General features: G+C 44.5%; 1 protein-coding gene across 3 annotated transcripts in view; it reads right to left on the bottom strand.

The window, feature by feature from the left end:
• Positions 1-15,818, bottom strand: part of nsd1b (nuclear receptor binding SET domain protein 1b) — a 61,880-nt gene that overhangs the window by 25,975 nt on the left and 20,087 nt on the right. For 2 of the 3 annotated variants that reach the window (XM_080749715.1, XM_080749716.1), the window contains exons 7-19: positions 15,543-15,637; positions 14,744-15,041; positions 13,826-13,923; positions 12,519-12,564; positions 10,680-10,810; positions 10,137-10,265; positions 8,882-9,005; positions 7,106-7,306; positions 6,051-6,230; positions 5,172-5,328; positions 3,327-3,532; positions 1,236-1,348; positions 173-319 (exon numbers count right to left, since the gene is read on the bottom strand). In XM_080749715.1, coding sequence (XP_080605841.1) covers positions 173-319; positions 1,236-1,348; positions 3,327-3,532; positions 5,172-5,328; positions 6,051-6,230; positions 7,106-7,306; positions 8,882-9,005; positions 10,137-10,265; positions 10,680-10,810; positions 12,519-12,564; positions 13,826-13,923; positions 14,744-15,041; positions 15,543-15,637 — 1,925 coding nt within the window. The remainder of the gene's footprint in view (positions 1-172; positions 320-1,235; positions 1,349-3,326; positions 3,533-5,171; positions 5,329-6,050; positions 6,231-7,105; positions 7,307-8,881; positions 9,006-10,136; positions 10,266-10,679; positions 10,811-12,518; positions 12,565-13,825; positions 13,924-14,743; positions 15,042-15,542; positions 15,638-15,818) is intronic. The other variant, XM_080749717.1, reaches the window with a different exon arrangement.

The raw sequence follows: 15,818 nt of genomic DNA, 5'->3' as shown, positions 1-15,818 counted from the left end.
GGGCTGACATTTCTAAAAGGGCCTTTTGGGGAAAATATCAAAAATAGACAACCTCCAAGCTCGATGCGTTGAATTTATTTTAAGAAGTACATTTTATGTTTTTCCCCTGTAGCAGAGGTATGGCAGCTGCCATACCCTGCCATACCCAATTGACACCTCTGAAGGCCAGTACCTGGGGGTGACACTCATAAAGCAGCATGCGGTTGATGCACTCTGACTCGCTGCCACACGGGTGCTCATCCGTCGCCTTGCAGTTACACCTGGGGATCTCCGATAGGTCGGCCGTGATGATCTGCACCTTCCCTATTGGTCGATTCACCTGAAGAGGAAGGGCGGGTCAGAGGTGACGTGCAAAAATGTTGCACAAACTTGCATTTACTCCAATTTCACTTATTATTTTATATGAGTTAAAAACGTCAACCTTGGGGTTACAATAAATTGATTCGGAATCCATTCTGAAGTGTTTACATGAGCTTTTGTATTCTGAATGAGCAGTCATTCTGAATACAAGTGGAATATACCTGCCCATGTAAATGCAGCCAGTAGTTGCGTTTCCAGGAAGCTTATTCGAAAATAGGAAGCGAATTATCAGACATTCGCAAAAAAGACAAAGCGAATTTAGCCTGTTTCCATTAAACTGATGAAATGCGATTCTTGGGAGACCCTGGGTCCGTCTGACCGACCTGCTGTAACTGGCTTGCACACAGTGCACAGAGCTGGGATCGGGGCCATCGGGCTGACCGAATCCGAGACGTGAGCACTGCACGTCTGACTGCTGTGACTCGCTGCACACTCATCCTGCAGCGTCGCGGATACGAGGTGCTGTGAGCTTGTAGATCGGTCACTTTTGGCACGCAATACGGTGTGATGACAAAGGGTTAGCCAGGATTTACTTGGGTGATGTGACGGACGAGGCTTGCACACAACAGCGCTGTAGAATAAACGTCCAATGCAAGGTACAGTAGTGGGGAACACGGCATAACAAGTTGGTAGCTCCCTTCAGCTCCCTTCAGCTAAATCGATATCATGTAAGTTCAAAAGTTATTCGCTTAGTGTTTCCATTGAACGAAAGCACATTACAAAAATGTTTTTTTGCGAAAAAAGTGTTTCCATGAAAAGATTTATGCGGAAAAGGCTTAATGCGCAAAACACCGGCTTTATGGAAACGCCACTACTGTGACCTTGAGGTCAAATTGTGACCTTGATGTGATGGACGTATTGAGGTGACCTCTGACCTTGATGGGTTTGTACGGAGGAGGCCTCCTGTCGTTCTTCTTGTCTTCTTGAAGTTGCCGGAGTTCCTTCTCCGCCTGGAGCTCCCGGAATCGAACCGCCGCTTCCTCCAGAGCTGTCACACACACACACACACACACACACACACACACACACACACACACACACACACACACACACACACACACACACACACACACACACACACACACACACACACACACACACACACACACACACACACACACTCACATGGCAAGAGGGCATTTGCATTTCTTTCACCATAGTGAAAACTGCATTCATGGTCTGGAGAGGGCACTTTTTACAGCCAGTTAAAAGGACAGGGGCTCAAGCCAGGACCTCTAGTACTGATGGTTTTATCTCCTACCAGGACCTCTAGTACTGATTGTTTTATCTCCTACCAGGACCTCTAGTACTGATGGTTTTATCTCCTACCAGCAGGACCTCTAGTACTGCTGGATTTATGTCCTACCAGGACCCCTATTAACACTTACGATGCCAATAACGCGGCCAAACACTGGGCAGCGACGGTCGGCCGCGGATAGAATGTTTCAAAAAGACCGTAAAAGGTCTTATTTGGGATGTTCCTTTTAGGCAGGGTGTTTAACTGTACCTGTACTGTACTACATTTCAATTGTATTGACTATACTTGTACTGTTCTCCATTTTTGTCTAATAAAATAATCAATCAATCAAAATAGCGACGGTCAGCCGCGGTTAGAATGTTTAATTTCCGTGTGAAAATAAACATACTGACCGCCATTACAACATCGTCAATTTCCACAACATGGACACGATTGTGGCTTCCGGGGCTCTTCAAAATAAAGCGCAAGTGAAAGGCGCCACCACTCTATAGCCAAATAATTACAACAATAATGGCATCCCAAGTGTTAAAGCTATACTGTGTAAGTTGCTCAACTAATGGTCAGTTCGGGAGTTACGGTTGTATTAGGCTACGACTCCTACACCAGAGTAAATACTGTCGTTATGTTGAGGCAAGCTACTTCCTGAGAAGACGGCAAGACGCACTGTGATTGGCTGCTAGTGTATGATCCGCGCTGTGATTGGCCGGTAGTGTATGATCCGGGAGACAACGTATACGGAAGGATGCAGATTACGTAATTTCGCCACGAAATGCAACCCCCCTCACGGCTCAGTAGAAAACATACCAGTAAGACTCCCTAATCGGGAGATAAGCGACCGTTGGTCGCTTATCTCCTGTCACACTGCTGACATCAGTATGACATCACACCGTACACAAATGACCCTTATATAAGACCGGCATTATCTACCGACAGATTAGTAACAAGATGTCAAAATCGTTGAAGGTTGAATCTCCAGATGTGGAGATAACCAACACATCACTCCATATATGGAGATAACCGACGAATCTCACTAAGTCTGACCTCACAAGCCCCATATTTGGACACGAACAACATATAACTCCATATATAGAGACATAGCTGCTGACATCAGTATGACATCACACTGCTGACATCAGTATGACATCACACCGTACACAAATGACCCTTATATAAGACCGGCATTATCTACCGACAGATTAGATGCAAGCAGGATCTTGACTCTGACACAACTCATCGGCTCATAAGCTGGTTCTCCCTCCATATATGGAGATAACCGACGAATCTCACTAAGTCTGACCTCACAAGCCCCATATTTGGACACGAACAACATATAACTCCATATATAGAGACATAGCTGCTGACATCAGTATGACATCACACTGCTGACATCAGTATGACATCACACCGTACACAAATGACCCTGACGGCACACACCAAGCAGAGTGATGTCATACTGATGCGGAGATATGAGCAGGGCAAAGGTGTGACGTGTGACATGTGACCGACGGACGGACGGACGGCCGGTGGAGGTTTTGATACTAAACTGCGACCTGACGGTCGCAATAAAGAGAAGGCTTTCGGGGCTGAAATGAACGGAGTGGGTGATCTAAAACTTTAGCGGTTTAATAGTTAGATCAAATTTAAGATTTGTTTAATTGAAAAAGTTACACAGTATAGCTTTAATGCTGGTTCCTAGCCTGACAAGGACCTTTCTTGTAGACGGCGTCGACACCCTTGCCCATCTTCTCCTTGCTGTTGGCGTCCACGTCCATATAAGGGAAGACGCGGGCCTGGTAGGTCCACAGGAAGTCATTGGAACCAAAGAAGTGCACAGGAAACTCTCCGACGTCGTGCCGCATCTTCTGGATGTTCTCCGGAACGTTCTTAGGAAGACTCACTTCGGCAGGCCACCATCTTGCATGGAGACAAACAGTGTTGATTTCGTCGACTAAAACTATGACCAAAAATGTTTGTCGACTGCGTTTTGTTCGCTGACGAAAAGGAAATAAAAAACAAAACAAAAACTAAGCTGTGGTGACTAAAACTAAGACTAAATATATTGACAATTTCGTCAACAAAATAAAAAATAGACTAAAACGTTAGGGAGGGACTAGTGGAGAAGAGAGTCATTTTATGTTTGGCTGCTCTCAGGTGTTGCTTGATGAAAATAGCCGCAGCGCGACGCGTTGTACCCAGGGCCCAGAATTTGGTGTGACCAGGGGCGTCACACCAAATTCTGGGCCCTGGGTACAAGGATTCGCTGCGGGCCCCCCATGAATGTTAACTATTGAAAAATAGCAGATATACAAGCTCACAGCGCGGCACCGAGTGCCGCGCTGTGAGCTTGTAGATCTGCTATTTTTGAAAAATCGTGAAAATGTGTGCAAGAAACCTATGTCAAGGACCCCCAAGATGATATGTATTTGGCCACGGACCCCGATCTCAAAATATTGAGTTACAGGGACCCCCAGAAGCAAAATTTGAGTTAGAAATGTTCGCTTAAAAAATACATATATTCAAAGATTTTCACACATTTTCACAACTTTTCAAAAATAGCAGATCTACAAGCTCGCAGCGCGGCACTTGGTGCTGCGCTGTGAACTTGTATATCTGCTATTTTTCAATAGATAAAGTTATTAGGGCCCCTCCACCTTGGGCCCCAGTAACTCAGTCCCACTTTCCTACCCCTTGTGACGCCCCTGGCAACAACTGGAAGCCGCCGCAGAGGCTGGACATCCGCGAGTGCCGGAGACCACGCTGCCAGTCAAAATAACGACTGGCCAATCCGGGACTTATCAATTCAATTCAACAGAGCTTTATTGGCATGTCTCCATCCAGTTCAGATGCTGCGCGGCTCAGCTGTTCTTAGAGGCTGCGTACGAAAAGACCCGCCCCCACCTGCCTCTGATTGGCCTACCAACTTCCAGTGTCTGTGACGCGTGATTATGGATCCCACTGGGAAAGATGGATAACCACGCCCCGGACTCATTTTTGAAGCTTGTGATTGGCTGAACCGGACGTCGGGAGCGCTCCGTTGTAGTCACTTGGACCGCGCGAGGTGCACCAAAACCCAATTATCATTGCGTTTATCGTGCGCTTGCCCAGGCCTGGGCATAACGATTGCATTCACCACGGCTTCGCTCTTCGCGGGCACTCGCGCCGCTTGCAATGTCGTGGACAATAACTGTGAAAACGAGCGCTCTATGCCGTTTCCATCCATCTTTCCTAGTGGGATCCATAATCAGGCGTCTGTGACACACGCGTAAGTGGGAAACAACCGGAAACGACCGGTCGCCGACTCCTGCGATGCATTACGCCCCAGAGCCGAAGGAGGCGTCTACCTTTCTATGTCTATGCATACAGTATAATATATGGTAGGCCTACTGACCTGTGGTGGCCCACTTTGACGCCACAGCATGTCCTTATATGGGATATACTTATATACCGACCTGTAGCGGCCCACTTTGACGCCACATCATGTCCTTATATGGGCATACCGACCTGTAGCGGCCCACTTTGACGCCACATCATGTCCTTATATGGGCATACTGACCTGTAGCGGCCCACTTTGACCCACAGGATGTCTTTGAAGTGCGGTTTCTTCCCGGCCTTGCAGTCGTTGCAGAACCAGCTGCCTTTGGGCATGTCGATCTTCAGACATTCCCGATGGAACGCTGCCGGACACGACTCGCAGCACAGAAGGCTGCCCCCTGCAGGACGGGAGGAACAAGCAGCACGTCATGGAAGGATAAGTGTTGCCAGATTTGTCGAGAGAAACTAGTGGCCAGGTATATGAAAACAAGACCAAAAGAAGTGACTACGTTTTTTTGTCAAATATTAGAGGCAGAAATGATGAAAATAGCCGATCTACATGTAGATCGGCTATTTTCACAATAGAACCGTGTTAAACAATATGTCTCAAGTCTTACAACTCCAAGTGCTTCTCAGGGTGGGGGTCCCCAGTTCAAATATGATTATTTTGGGGGTCACGGGCTGAAAAGGTTGAGAACCACTGCTATACATCACTGGCCAGATGGCCCACCGGCCCATCTCCCCTTGCCCACACTATATGAAAACCACAAACCAGGAAGTCACCTTACATGAAAATGTATTTAATTAATAAATCTGTGTATATAATATATAATTATAAATTATATAACCTCTCAGATATCTTAGTTTTAACAACATTGTTCGTGTCAAGGTCATTTATGCTTATTTGTTGAAATGATGAAAATCGCTATGAACCCCCCCTCCCCCTGTCTTATATAATCACTGTCGGGCACTTTCGCAAAGTAAAAGCACAAGGCCGTCGCACAAAAGTAGTGAAAACAGCCGGCTGTTTTCACTATAGTTAAAAAAATATATATAAATACAAAACAAACGGTTTTGGACATACAAGGTTTCCCCCCGACAACGACGACGTGACCGGTACCTTCGGTGCAGATGAAGCACCAGCTGACGTTGACGTGCTCGTGGTTCTTGACGCCGCGGCGGGGGGTGAAGTGGTTGGGACACAGCATGCTGTTGCTGGACAGGACCACGCAGCCCGCCGCCAAGCACGACTCCGTGGCGTGGTAGGCTACCGGGCACCGCGCACAGCGCAGCAGACCACCTGCACACACACACACACACACACACACACACACACACACACACACACACACACACACACACACACACACACACACACACACACACACACACACACAGTAGTCTAGTATAGGGGTCTTCAACAGGGGGTCCTCAGAGTTACTACAGGGGGTCCTCCAAATCTTTGAGTGATAGAAACTTTTTTTCTCCTTTTTTTATATTAACCACTTGAACCCTATAGCGTCCATATTCTGAGAACTTTAGCCAAAAATATTTTGGCTGAATATTTTCTGAACTGACACCACTGATACAATGACATGTTAATGTACGTGTTTGGGTGGTTGGGGTAACTTTTTACCTTTGGACATGTGTGGGTGGTTGGGGTAATTCTTTTTACCTTTGGACATGTGTGGGTGGTTGGGGTAATTTTTTTTTACCTTTGGACATGTGTGGGTGGTTGGGGTAATTTGTTTTACCTTTGGACATGTGTGGGTGGTTGGGGTAATTCTTTTTACCTTTGGACATGTGTGGGTGGTTGGGGTAATTTTTTTACCTTTGGACATGTGTGGGTGGTTGGGGTAATTTTTTTACCTTTGGACATGTGTGGGTGGTTGGGGTAATTTTTTTACCTTTGGACATGTGTGGGTGGTTGGGGTAATTTGTTTTACCTTTGGACATGTGTGGGTGGTTGGGGTAATTCTTTTACCTTTGGACATGTGTGGGTGGTTGGGGTAATTCTTTTACCTTTGGACATGTGTGGGTGGTTGGGGTAACTTGTTACCTTTGGACATGTGCGGGTGTGGTTGGGGTAATTCTTTTACCTTTGGACATGTGCGGGTGGTTGGGGTAATTATTTTACCTTTGGACATGTGAGGGTGGTTGGGGTAATTCTTTTACCTTTGGACATGTGCGGGTGGTTGGGGTTGTGGATGAAGCAGGTGAGACAGACGTGCAGGGAACAGCGGAAGCCTCGGTGCAGAGGCAGAGTCGGGGCGTGCTTGGTGACGCACTCTCCGTGGTAGAACTTCCCGCACACGGGAACCACGCAGCGCCTCACCTCCTCCCCCCGCTTCCGGCACACGAAGCATGTGTGCAAACCTGCAAACCCAAGAAGAAGATGGATGGACTTTAAAGCCATTTAGGCCTAGAATTAAAAATAGAATTAAAAATAGCAGATATACAAGCTCACAGCGAGCTTGTAGATCTGCTATTTTTGAAAAAGAGATTTTGAGATGGGGGGTCCGTGGCCAAATAAATATCATTTTGGGGGTCCTTCACATGAAAAGGTTTGAGAACCACTGACATAGTAGTCTCTCAAGAACAGACTAACTGAGCTCCAGTTAAGTGAAAAGTACCTTTTCTTTGACGATGGCTGGCCAGATTGCTGACATAGAAACATAGGTTTTTCAAAAAAACCTTAGGAGGATTCAAAAGACACTTATAGAATCGGGTCAAAATTTAAATTTTCACGATTTTTCAAAAATAGCAGATCTACAAGCTTGCAGCGCGGCACTCGGTGCCGCGCTGTGAGCTTGTATATCTGCTATTTTTCAATAGTTAAAGCATAAAATAATGATACACAAAATGTGTACCCGTTCTAAATGGGTTAAAGCCATTTAGACCGAGTACGCATTATTGCGTATTATTAGTTTATGCTATTGAAAAATAGCAAATATACAAGTTCACAGTGCGGCCCCGAGTGCCGTGCTGCGAGCTTGTTTTTTGAAAAACCTATGTTTCTATGTCAGTGGTTCTCAAACTTTTTCATGTGAAGGACCCCCAAAATGATATGTGTTTGGCCACGGACCCCCGTCTCGAAATATTTAGTTCCAGGGACCACCGAAGCTTCCCATATTCAATGTTTTTCACGCAGTGACCCAGAAGCAAAATTTTAGTTACAAACGTTCGCTTTAAAAATACATATATTCAAAGATTTGCACACATTTTCACAACTTTTTTAAAAATATGAAGGCCCTGGGCCCTAATAACTAAAGTTTTTATTTATTTTATTTTTTTCAAAAATAGCATGTCCCATTTCACAAGTTTGTCATGTATAAAATATATTTTGATAATAGGTAGGTAATGAGATCTACAAGCTCACAACAGAGCTTGTAGATCTGCTATTTTCGAATGACCGAAATATATATATGTATATGGCCGAAGTGGTGTGTTTTGTAATAATAATCCAAATCTTAGTAACTTAGTAAAAGTTTTCCTCTGGGATATAGTGGGTCAAAGGAATAGAAAAAGTGAATCACAAATCGAGTGGCAAAGTGAGTTTAACGTTTAATGCAATCAAACAGGACTTTTCTGTTTGGATTTGTTAAGTATACTATGCCTAACTCTAACCCTAACCCTAACCTTAACCTCAGTAACCCTAACTAAATTCGGACTAATGAACCTTCGGACTAATGAACCTTCGGACTTATGGGCAGTCCCCTGGATGTTTGGGCTGTCAAGGCCAGAAAGTCGTTTTTTCTTTTTGCACCTCAGTAGGCGTTCCCGCATAACTTCCGGGTATGATGATGATGTCACGCGCATACCCTTTATTGTAAATACTGAGAAAGTAAAAACACCTCAACATTTTACTTAGTACGTGCGTGTACTTAGTTACTTTACACCATTGCCTGCGAGTGAAGAGGATACACCTAAGAATGATAAATCCTTAAATACCTGATTTGCATTCGGGACAGATGAACTTGTCTTTGGGAGCTTCGGCCAGGGAGATGCAAGCCAGATGGAAAGCCCCGCAACACTGGCCCTCGCATAGCAGCAGTTCACCTGAGCGCTCACACACCTGCACGGGAAGAGAGAACCACGACCCTCACATGACATCGGTGGTCGCAAAGGCACAACTAGTGTGGTTGCTTAACTCTTTGAGTGCCACCCCTTTCACCACTAGAGGGCGCCCAGTGGCCATAGAAAATCCCATAGAGATATGCTGGTATATGCAGAAGCCCTGCAGCCATGACTTGCCTGAACACTTTCCTTTGTGCATGTACAGGAAGAGGATGAAGTTAGCTTGAAGTTAGCTATTGGCTACCAAGCATTTTAGAAGCCTTATTTTCGTCAACTTAGCCATGATTAAACCTTGCACACCTCATGCATGGGAAAAAAACAGAGAAGAATGAGCTCTAAAAAATCCAATGCAATCCTGGATTGCATTGGAGTGGATTTGTGCAGTTTGTTCACAGCTTTCAAACAAAAAAATCCGATTGGAAATCCGTTCAGGCATTCTTGAGATAATCGCCATTATGTTTTACATGTTATGTAAACAAACATGGCTGCCCTGTATGTTAGATGGGGTTGTATGGGGGTGGAACATGCAAAATCGCGATTGAAATCATGTTCACTAGATTTGATGGGGTCCAAAAAAAAAAATTCAAAAAAAAAAATTCAAAAAAAAAAAATTTCTTTTTTTTTTTTTTTTTTTTTATATCCCGAACATGTTCGGGATAGGCACTCTGGTATGCGATAATATATCCCGAACTAATTCGGGATAGGCACTCAATGAGTTAACCCTGGTTTTTGACATTAGCGAAACGAAGCGGATAAAAGCGCCAAACTTCTTTTGAGGCTTCTTTAGGACCGATGGATTTTAGCCTTGGGTACCAAACAGAAAAAAAATTGGGGCAGAGGTTCTGAATTGGTACCCAGGGAGTGTGTGTGCACAGTTTGGCAGCGACCGGGCCAACGGCTCCGGATATTAGCTGGTAACAGACGGACGGACGGACGGATGCACAGACGCACGGACGCACGGGGCGAAAACATACTCTCCTCCATGCCTTCGGCTGGTGGAGACACATATTGTATCAGTATTGGTTATCGGCTAAATTCATATTGTAAACATCGGTATCGGTATCACTCAAGAATTTCCATAATCGGTGCAGCCCTAATCTAAAATGATGAAGTTCAAGGCCCTTCTAACCTGACAGATGCTCTCCTTCATGGAGGCGGGGCCTCCTCGGTCTCCGATGATCTTCCTGATTGGTTGCAGTGAGCCGTCACTCAGGACTGACTCCTCCTTCAGACCCGAGAAACTGCTGTCCAAGAGAACCTGAGGACAACAAACACACACGCACACAAACACACACACGCAAACACACACACACACACACACACACACACACACACACACACACACACACACACACACACACACACACACACACACACACACACACACACACATTTCTCAGAGTTACAGACCCTGCAAGCAAGGGTTCATTTGGTTCCATTGTACACTCTCAGAGTTACAGGCCCGTAAGGGTCCATTTGGTTCCAAACTATCAATCATTTAGCTGGGGAACCCCTGGTCCCCCCTCAAGGACCCTTGGGGGTCCCCAGAAACCAACTTTGAGAAGCACTGCTCTAGCTAACAGCAACAAGATAAATGACTCAAACATCAAATGAATCTGAAAACAATAATACATTACAATAACTTTGAATCTAGAAGTTATGGATGTCTGACCTCTGACTCGTCCTTCTCCTCCAGACCCCTGCCCTCCTGTGCGGGAGACCCCGTCTGCTTGGCGGCACATGGGACAGGTGAGGTGGCGCCCCCTGGAGGAGCGGAGGAGACTGCAGCCTGAGCTTCATCGGCTGGGGGGTGGGGGGAGACAGCTGGGTTAGTCAGTGGTAGCCTGATAAATCAGTCCGCACATCACCACCCCCTGTTGGTGGGTGGTGTGTAGTGTGGACTGAACCCGGAGATATTTTATTTTATTTCAAGCTCGCCTAAAGACAATTTTTTTATTGTCTGTAAATCTGTGAATGTGTGATCGGTTATACTCCTGGTGCGGTACATGATCAGTGGACAGTTTGTGCTCGCTCATCGCGCACGCGCCCACGCGGGACCATAGCGCACAGCTCTGCGCTTCCATTCGTTTTTATGTAAACAGTGGCATATAACAGCCTGGCAACAGATATGTCTTTTTCCAATGGGATTTTTGATTCGAAAGCTGTCGTCAGCTCTACACGCCTGGTACATGATACATGCACAGATTGTGCGCTATGTGCGCACGTACCCACTTTAAAAGGTAAGGACAATTTGGCAGTTGCTGAGTTCAGCGATGTTTAAAAGAGCAGCAAATGAGTTAAGCAGATTAACCACATGACCCCAGTATTGCTATCCTGGGTTGAACATTCTCACCAAAATAGCAGATTTAGAAGCTCACAGTAATGGCTGTGTCACTGTGGTCCAGTCCAGTTTACTGCTCCAACACAACACTAAGGTCCAGTCCAGTTTACTGCTCCAACACAACACTATGGTCCAGTCCAGTTTACTGCTCCAACACAACACTATGGTCCAGTCCAGTTTACTGATCCAACACAACACTAAGGTCCAGTCCAGTTTACTGCTCCAACACAACACTAAGGTCCAGTCCAGTTTACTGCTCCAACACAACACTAAGGTCCAGTCCAGTTTACTGCTCCAACACAACACTATGGTCCAGTCCAGTTTACTGCTCCAACACAACACTATGGTCCAGTCCAGTTTACAACCCATATTGCGCGTCAAACCGGCATGTTTTCTATGGACCATAACCTACACACAGATCATCGTGGTTGTGTTTTTTCTTCTCCGCGTGAAAGAAAAGACTTTTGGTGGTCGTGGACGGGAACACCTGTGCACACAACACGCATGGAGCCACAGAAAATCCGGTAAATCAGGGGTCTTCAAGGGTCCTCCAAAATCTTTGTGTGATAGAAACTATTTTTTTTCTCCTTTTTTATATTAACCACTTGAACCCTAGCGTCCATACAGAACTTTAGCCAAAAAATAGCTGATCTACAAGCTCACATTCGGCAAAGAGCTTTGGTGTAGAGGGGGGAAAAGAGCAGACTAAGTACTTAGTAAAAGGTCAAGTTTATTAAGTATTGACAAGTTCAAGAGGTTAAATATCTGAAAACACAAATTTACTTGAATCCAAAATACACTAATGTATGTGCTGTCAAACACATTCATTAGTGTAAATACAATAGGAAAAAGCCTTGGGACCTAATCAACATTAGTTATGGCAAAACTGTGGCAGCCTAAGTGTTAACAGCACAACACTATATGGTCCAGTCCTGTTTACTGCTCATGTTAACAGCACATCACTATGGTCCCATACAGTAGTAATTGTAACTGTAACAGCGGTAATGTTACAGAAGTAATGATACAACAGTACCATTTTAACAGTTATTGTAGCAGTAATGTTGTATCAGTAACTTTGCAACATTACTGTTACGGCGGCAATGATACCACTGTAGCCTAAATGTTACAGCACTAACGACTGGTTTGAAAATCAAGCATATTGAGACTGACCTGAATCGACATTAAGGTCTGCTGCCAGGATCTTCAGCGCCCTCACCTGGAAGACAAAGGAACTGTCAAAGCACGCAAGCGCACACACTAGAGTTGTCAACAGGGCTGAAAATTAAGGCTCGGCTCTAACTGGGTCCTAACTAGGCGAGCCCAAGGCCCGGCCCAACTAATTAGCATAGATTTTAGGCCCTACCCGGCCCAAAAACATCGGGTCGGGTATGGACGAGTTTGGGAAGAATTTGAGTAAAAGTAATACATTTATACAAATTCATCTTTTCTTTTTTCATTGAGCTCGAGGCCTGACCCGGCCCGACTAATTTAGCATACATTTTAGGCCCTACCCGGCCCTAAATGTCGGGTCGGGTTAGGGTGACCACCTGTCCCGCATCTCGCGGGACAGTCCCGAAAATGGACCGTCTGTCCCGTGTCCCGTAAAACGGCACTGATGTCCCACGAATCAAAGACATAGGTCTTCATTCTCTCATACCGTTGGATGCACCGAGACGAGATCAGTCTGTCTCTCCCTCTCTCTCTCTCTCTCTCTCTCTCTCTCTCTCTCTCTCTCTCTCTCTCTCTCGCTAGTCGCTAAGCTGTGCAGTGCAGAGCGCACTGTTGTTGTAACATGGAGAACAAGTCCAGGAGAAGTCTGCTTGTTGTTGTTAGTCCCATACATCATTACAGACTGTTTTAAACTGGTGCTTTCAACTGGTTTGTCTGCTGTGGCTACACATAGGCCATAGCAGGCAACGTTAGCGAGCAACATAGCCAAACGTAGCCCCCAGCCAGAGTGTCAGACACCCGCTAGTCTCCGTGACTGAATGCAACAGTGGAGGAACAACGCATGGTGAGTGTTGCCATGTCTGATTATTAGCTTATGTGGCCTATATTCACTTATTTAGGCCTTGTTTTCATAGCTTATTCCTCTCGCAAAATGTGGCAACACAGTGAACACACTCGTCTATTTTGGTAGTAATGAAAACGTACAGAGGCTATTTGCTTAAGCTTCTAGCCTCTTGTTGTGTGCAAAACAATTTGTTCATAAATAAAGCACTTTTTTTCCCCTTTTCTTTTTTTTTTGTTTTGCTTTTGCCATTGTTTATATTGCATAATTATGTATCTTCCAACCTTTAGAATAGACACAACCTCTTTGGTTCCCAGTTCTAACCGGGGGAACCAAAGAAAAGAAACATGTTTCCAGTTCTGAACCAATTCATTTTCATTGGAAACACTCTGAACTGGTTCAAAATTAGGTGGGGAAAAAAGAACAGCACCGGTTCAACCGCAGTGGAAAAGGGACCACACTGTACCTTCTTCTTTGGTCCTGAAGCGTCCATACAATATTCTAGGATCTTCTGTGTCGGCTTCCTCTTCCGTTTCCTCTTCCTGTCCAGGAGGGAAGCATTTACTGGAAACAGGAAAATCATTATTATTATTAGTAGTAGTAGTAGGGGTGTAACGATATAGTAACTGCATCAAAATATCGTTTTTAACTTAAAAAATCGAAGTAGATCGAAATGAAAACAGCAGTGCAAAGAATCGATTGTATCGTTACTACCTACTTGTGCATTGTATATAGCATTTTTAAGAAGAAAAAAGAAAAGGAGGGGTTTAATTACTTTTCCATTCCATATAGCTACACTGGTCTATCGATAAATGTGTGTAATCTCTGGGTTCATGTCAAGGGGCAGGTTTGTCAATATACAATGTTCATGTATTTGGCAGATAATCACAGTGTTTACTTATTTATATCCATAATAATACATGTTTCCCTTAAAAACCTGCACTATCCACACCTTTCACACAGATTTAATTTCTTTGCTAAATAGTTACTGTATCGATTTTAAATCATTGAATCGAATCTCCATGAATGAACCAATATCGTCTATGTATCGTATCGTCAATCATGTATCGTGATATGTATTGAATCGCTATTAAAATGTATCGTTACACCCCTAAGTAGTAGTATTACTGCCCCCCAAAATAACATGCATTTGGCCGTAGACCCACATCTCAAAATATGCTTTTCCAGGGACCCCCCAGAAGCAAATATTTGAATTATATTCAAAGATTAGCAAAAAAATCATTTAAAAAAAATTGCAGATCTACAAGCTCGCAGCAAGGTACTCGGTGCAGCGCTGTGAGCTTGTACATCTTCTATTTTTTTAATAGTTAAAGCATATAATAATGGTTAAAGTGGTTCCGGGTGTGTTAATGTAAAATCTCACCGTTGTCTTTGATCAGGCCTTCAGTTGGCTCAGCATCCGGGGGAGGAGTCAGAGTGTCAATGGAAAGAACAGGTGCATCTTGGGAAGCCGGGTTTTCTGTTGGTCGTATTTGTAGTTCTGGTGCATCTTGGGAAGCTGAGATTTCTGTTGGCCGTATTTGTAGTTCAGGGTAGGTGACTGAAGGGATTTCCTCAGGGGGTGGAGTCTGAGTTTCAGGAAGTGAGTTCAAGGGGGCGTGGTCACGTGTGTCCTTGTCCAATAGAGATTCCTCTGCTTTATTGTTGTTGGCGGGAGTGGCCTGTGAAAACAAATAAGATAACAATTACTTGAAGACAATTTGTTTTACTCCCATAGAGAGAGTGTGTAAAGTGTTATGAGCAATGTGTTTCACAATAAAAGCTTTTAACTCTTCAGCACAATGTAGAGTGTCATGCATATCTTTCACAATAAAAGCTTTTAACCTTTGCTCCCCCCAGGTATCTGTAAAGATATTTTGGCGGGCCATGATGGCGTCGTAATGCCTGATTTTACACTTGGTTGCATGCTGAAAATAGCTGATCGACAAGCTGCGATGCGGTGTGAGCGTGTAGATCTGCTATTTTCAGAGTGCAACACCCAAACAACCAAACATAAAATGACTTGTCTTTTAGTTCTACTGGATGTCTTCTCCACCAGTCCCTTCCTAACATTTTAGTCTAGTTTTTATTTGTTGACAAAATTGTCAATATATATTTAGTCTTCGTTTTAGTCATCATAGCTTAGTTTTTATTTACTTTTTCGTCAGTGAAATTATTCCTACCTGTCTCTTGGCTTTCTTCCTGGGGTTGAAGATCTGCTCGTATTCTTCAGTCCATTCAATGAGTCGTTTGCTGGGCTTCCTGATGCGTTTGTTCGCTGCCAACAAGACATGCGGCGTGTTTATTTATCTTAAAAAGCTGATTAAAAATAACACACCTCTGAGCTTGTAGATTGGCTATTTTCACCCACAATAGGGACGCTAGCGTTCATCTGGTTAATTACACATATTGCTATAATGCTATAATATTAAGCTACAGACCCCCGCAACTCTTAAGAC

Source organism: Nannobrachium achirus (assembly GCF_963921795.1).
Source record: "Nannobrachium achirus genome assembly, chromosome: 19".
Classification (NCBI taxonomy): domain Eukaryota; kingdom Metazoa; phylum Chordata; class Actinopteri; order Myctophiformes; family Myctophidae; genus Nannobrachium; species Nannobrachium achirus.
The sequence above is the reverse complement of the archived record's forward strand: the minus strand, read 5'-3'. Positions and strand labels throughout refer to the sequence as shown.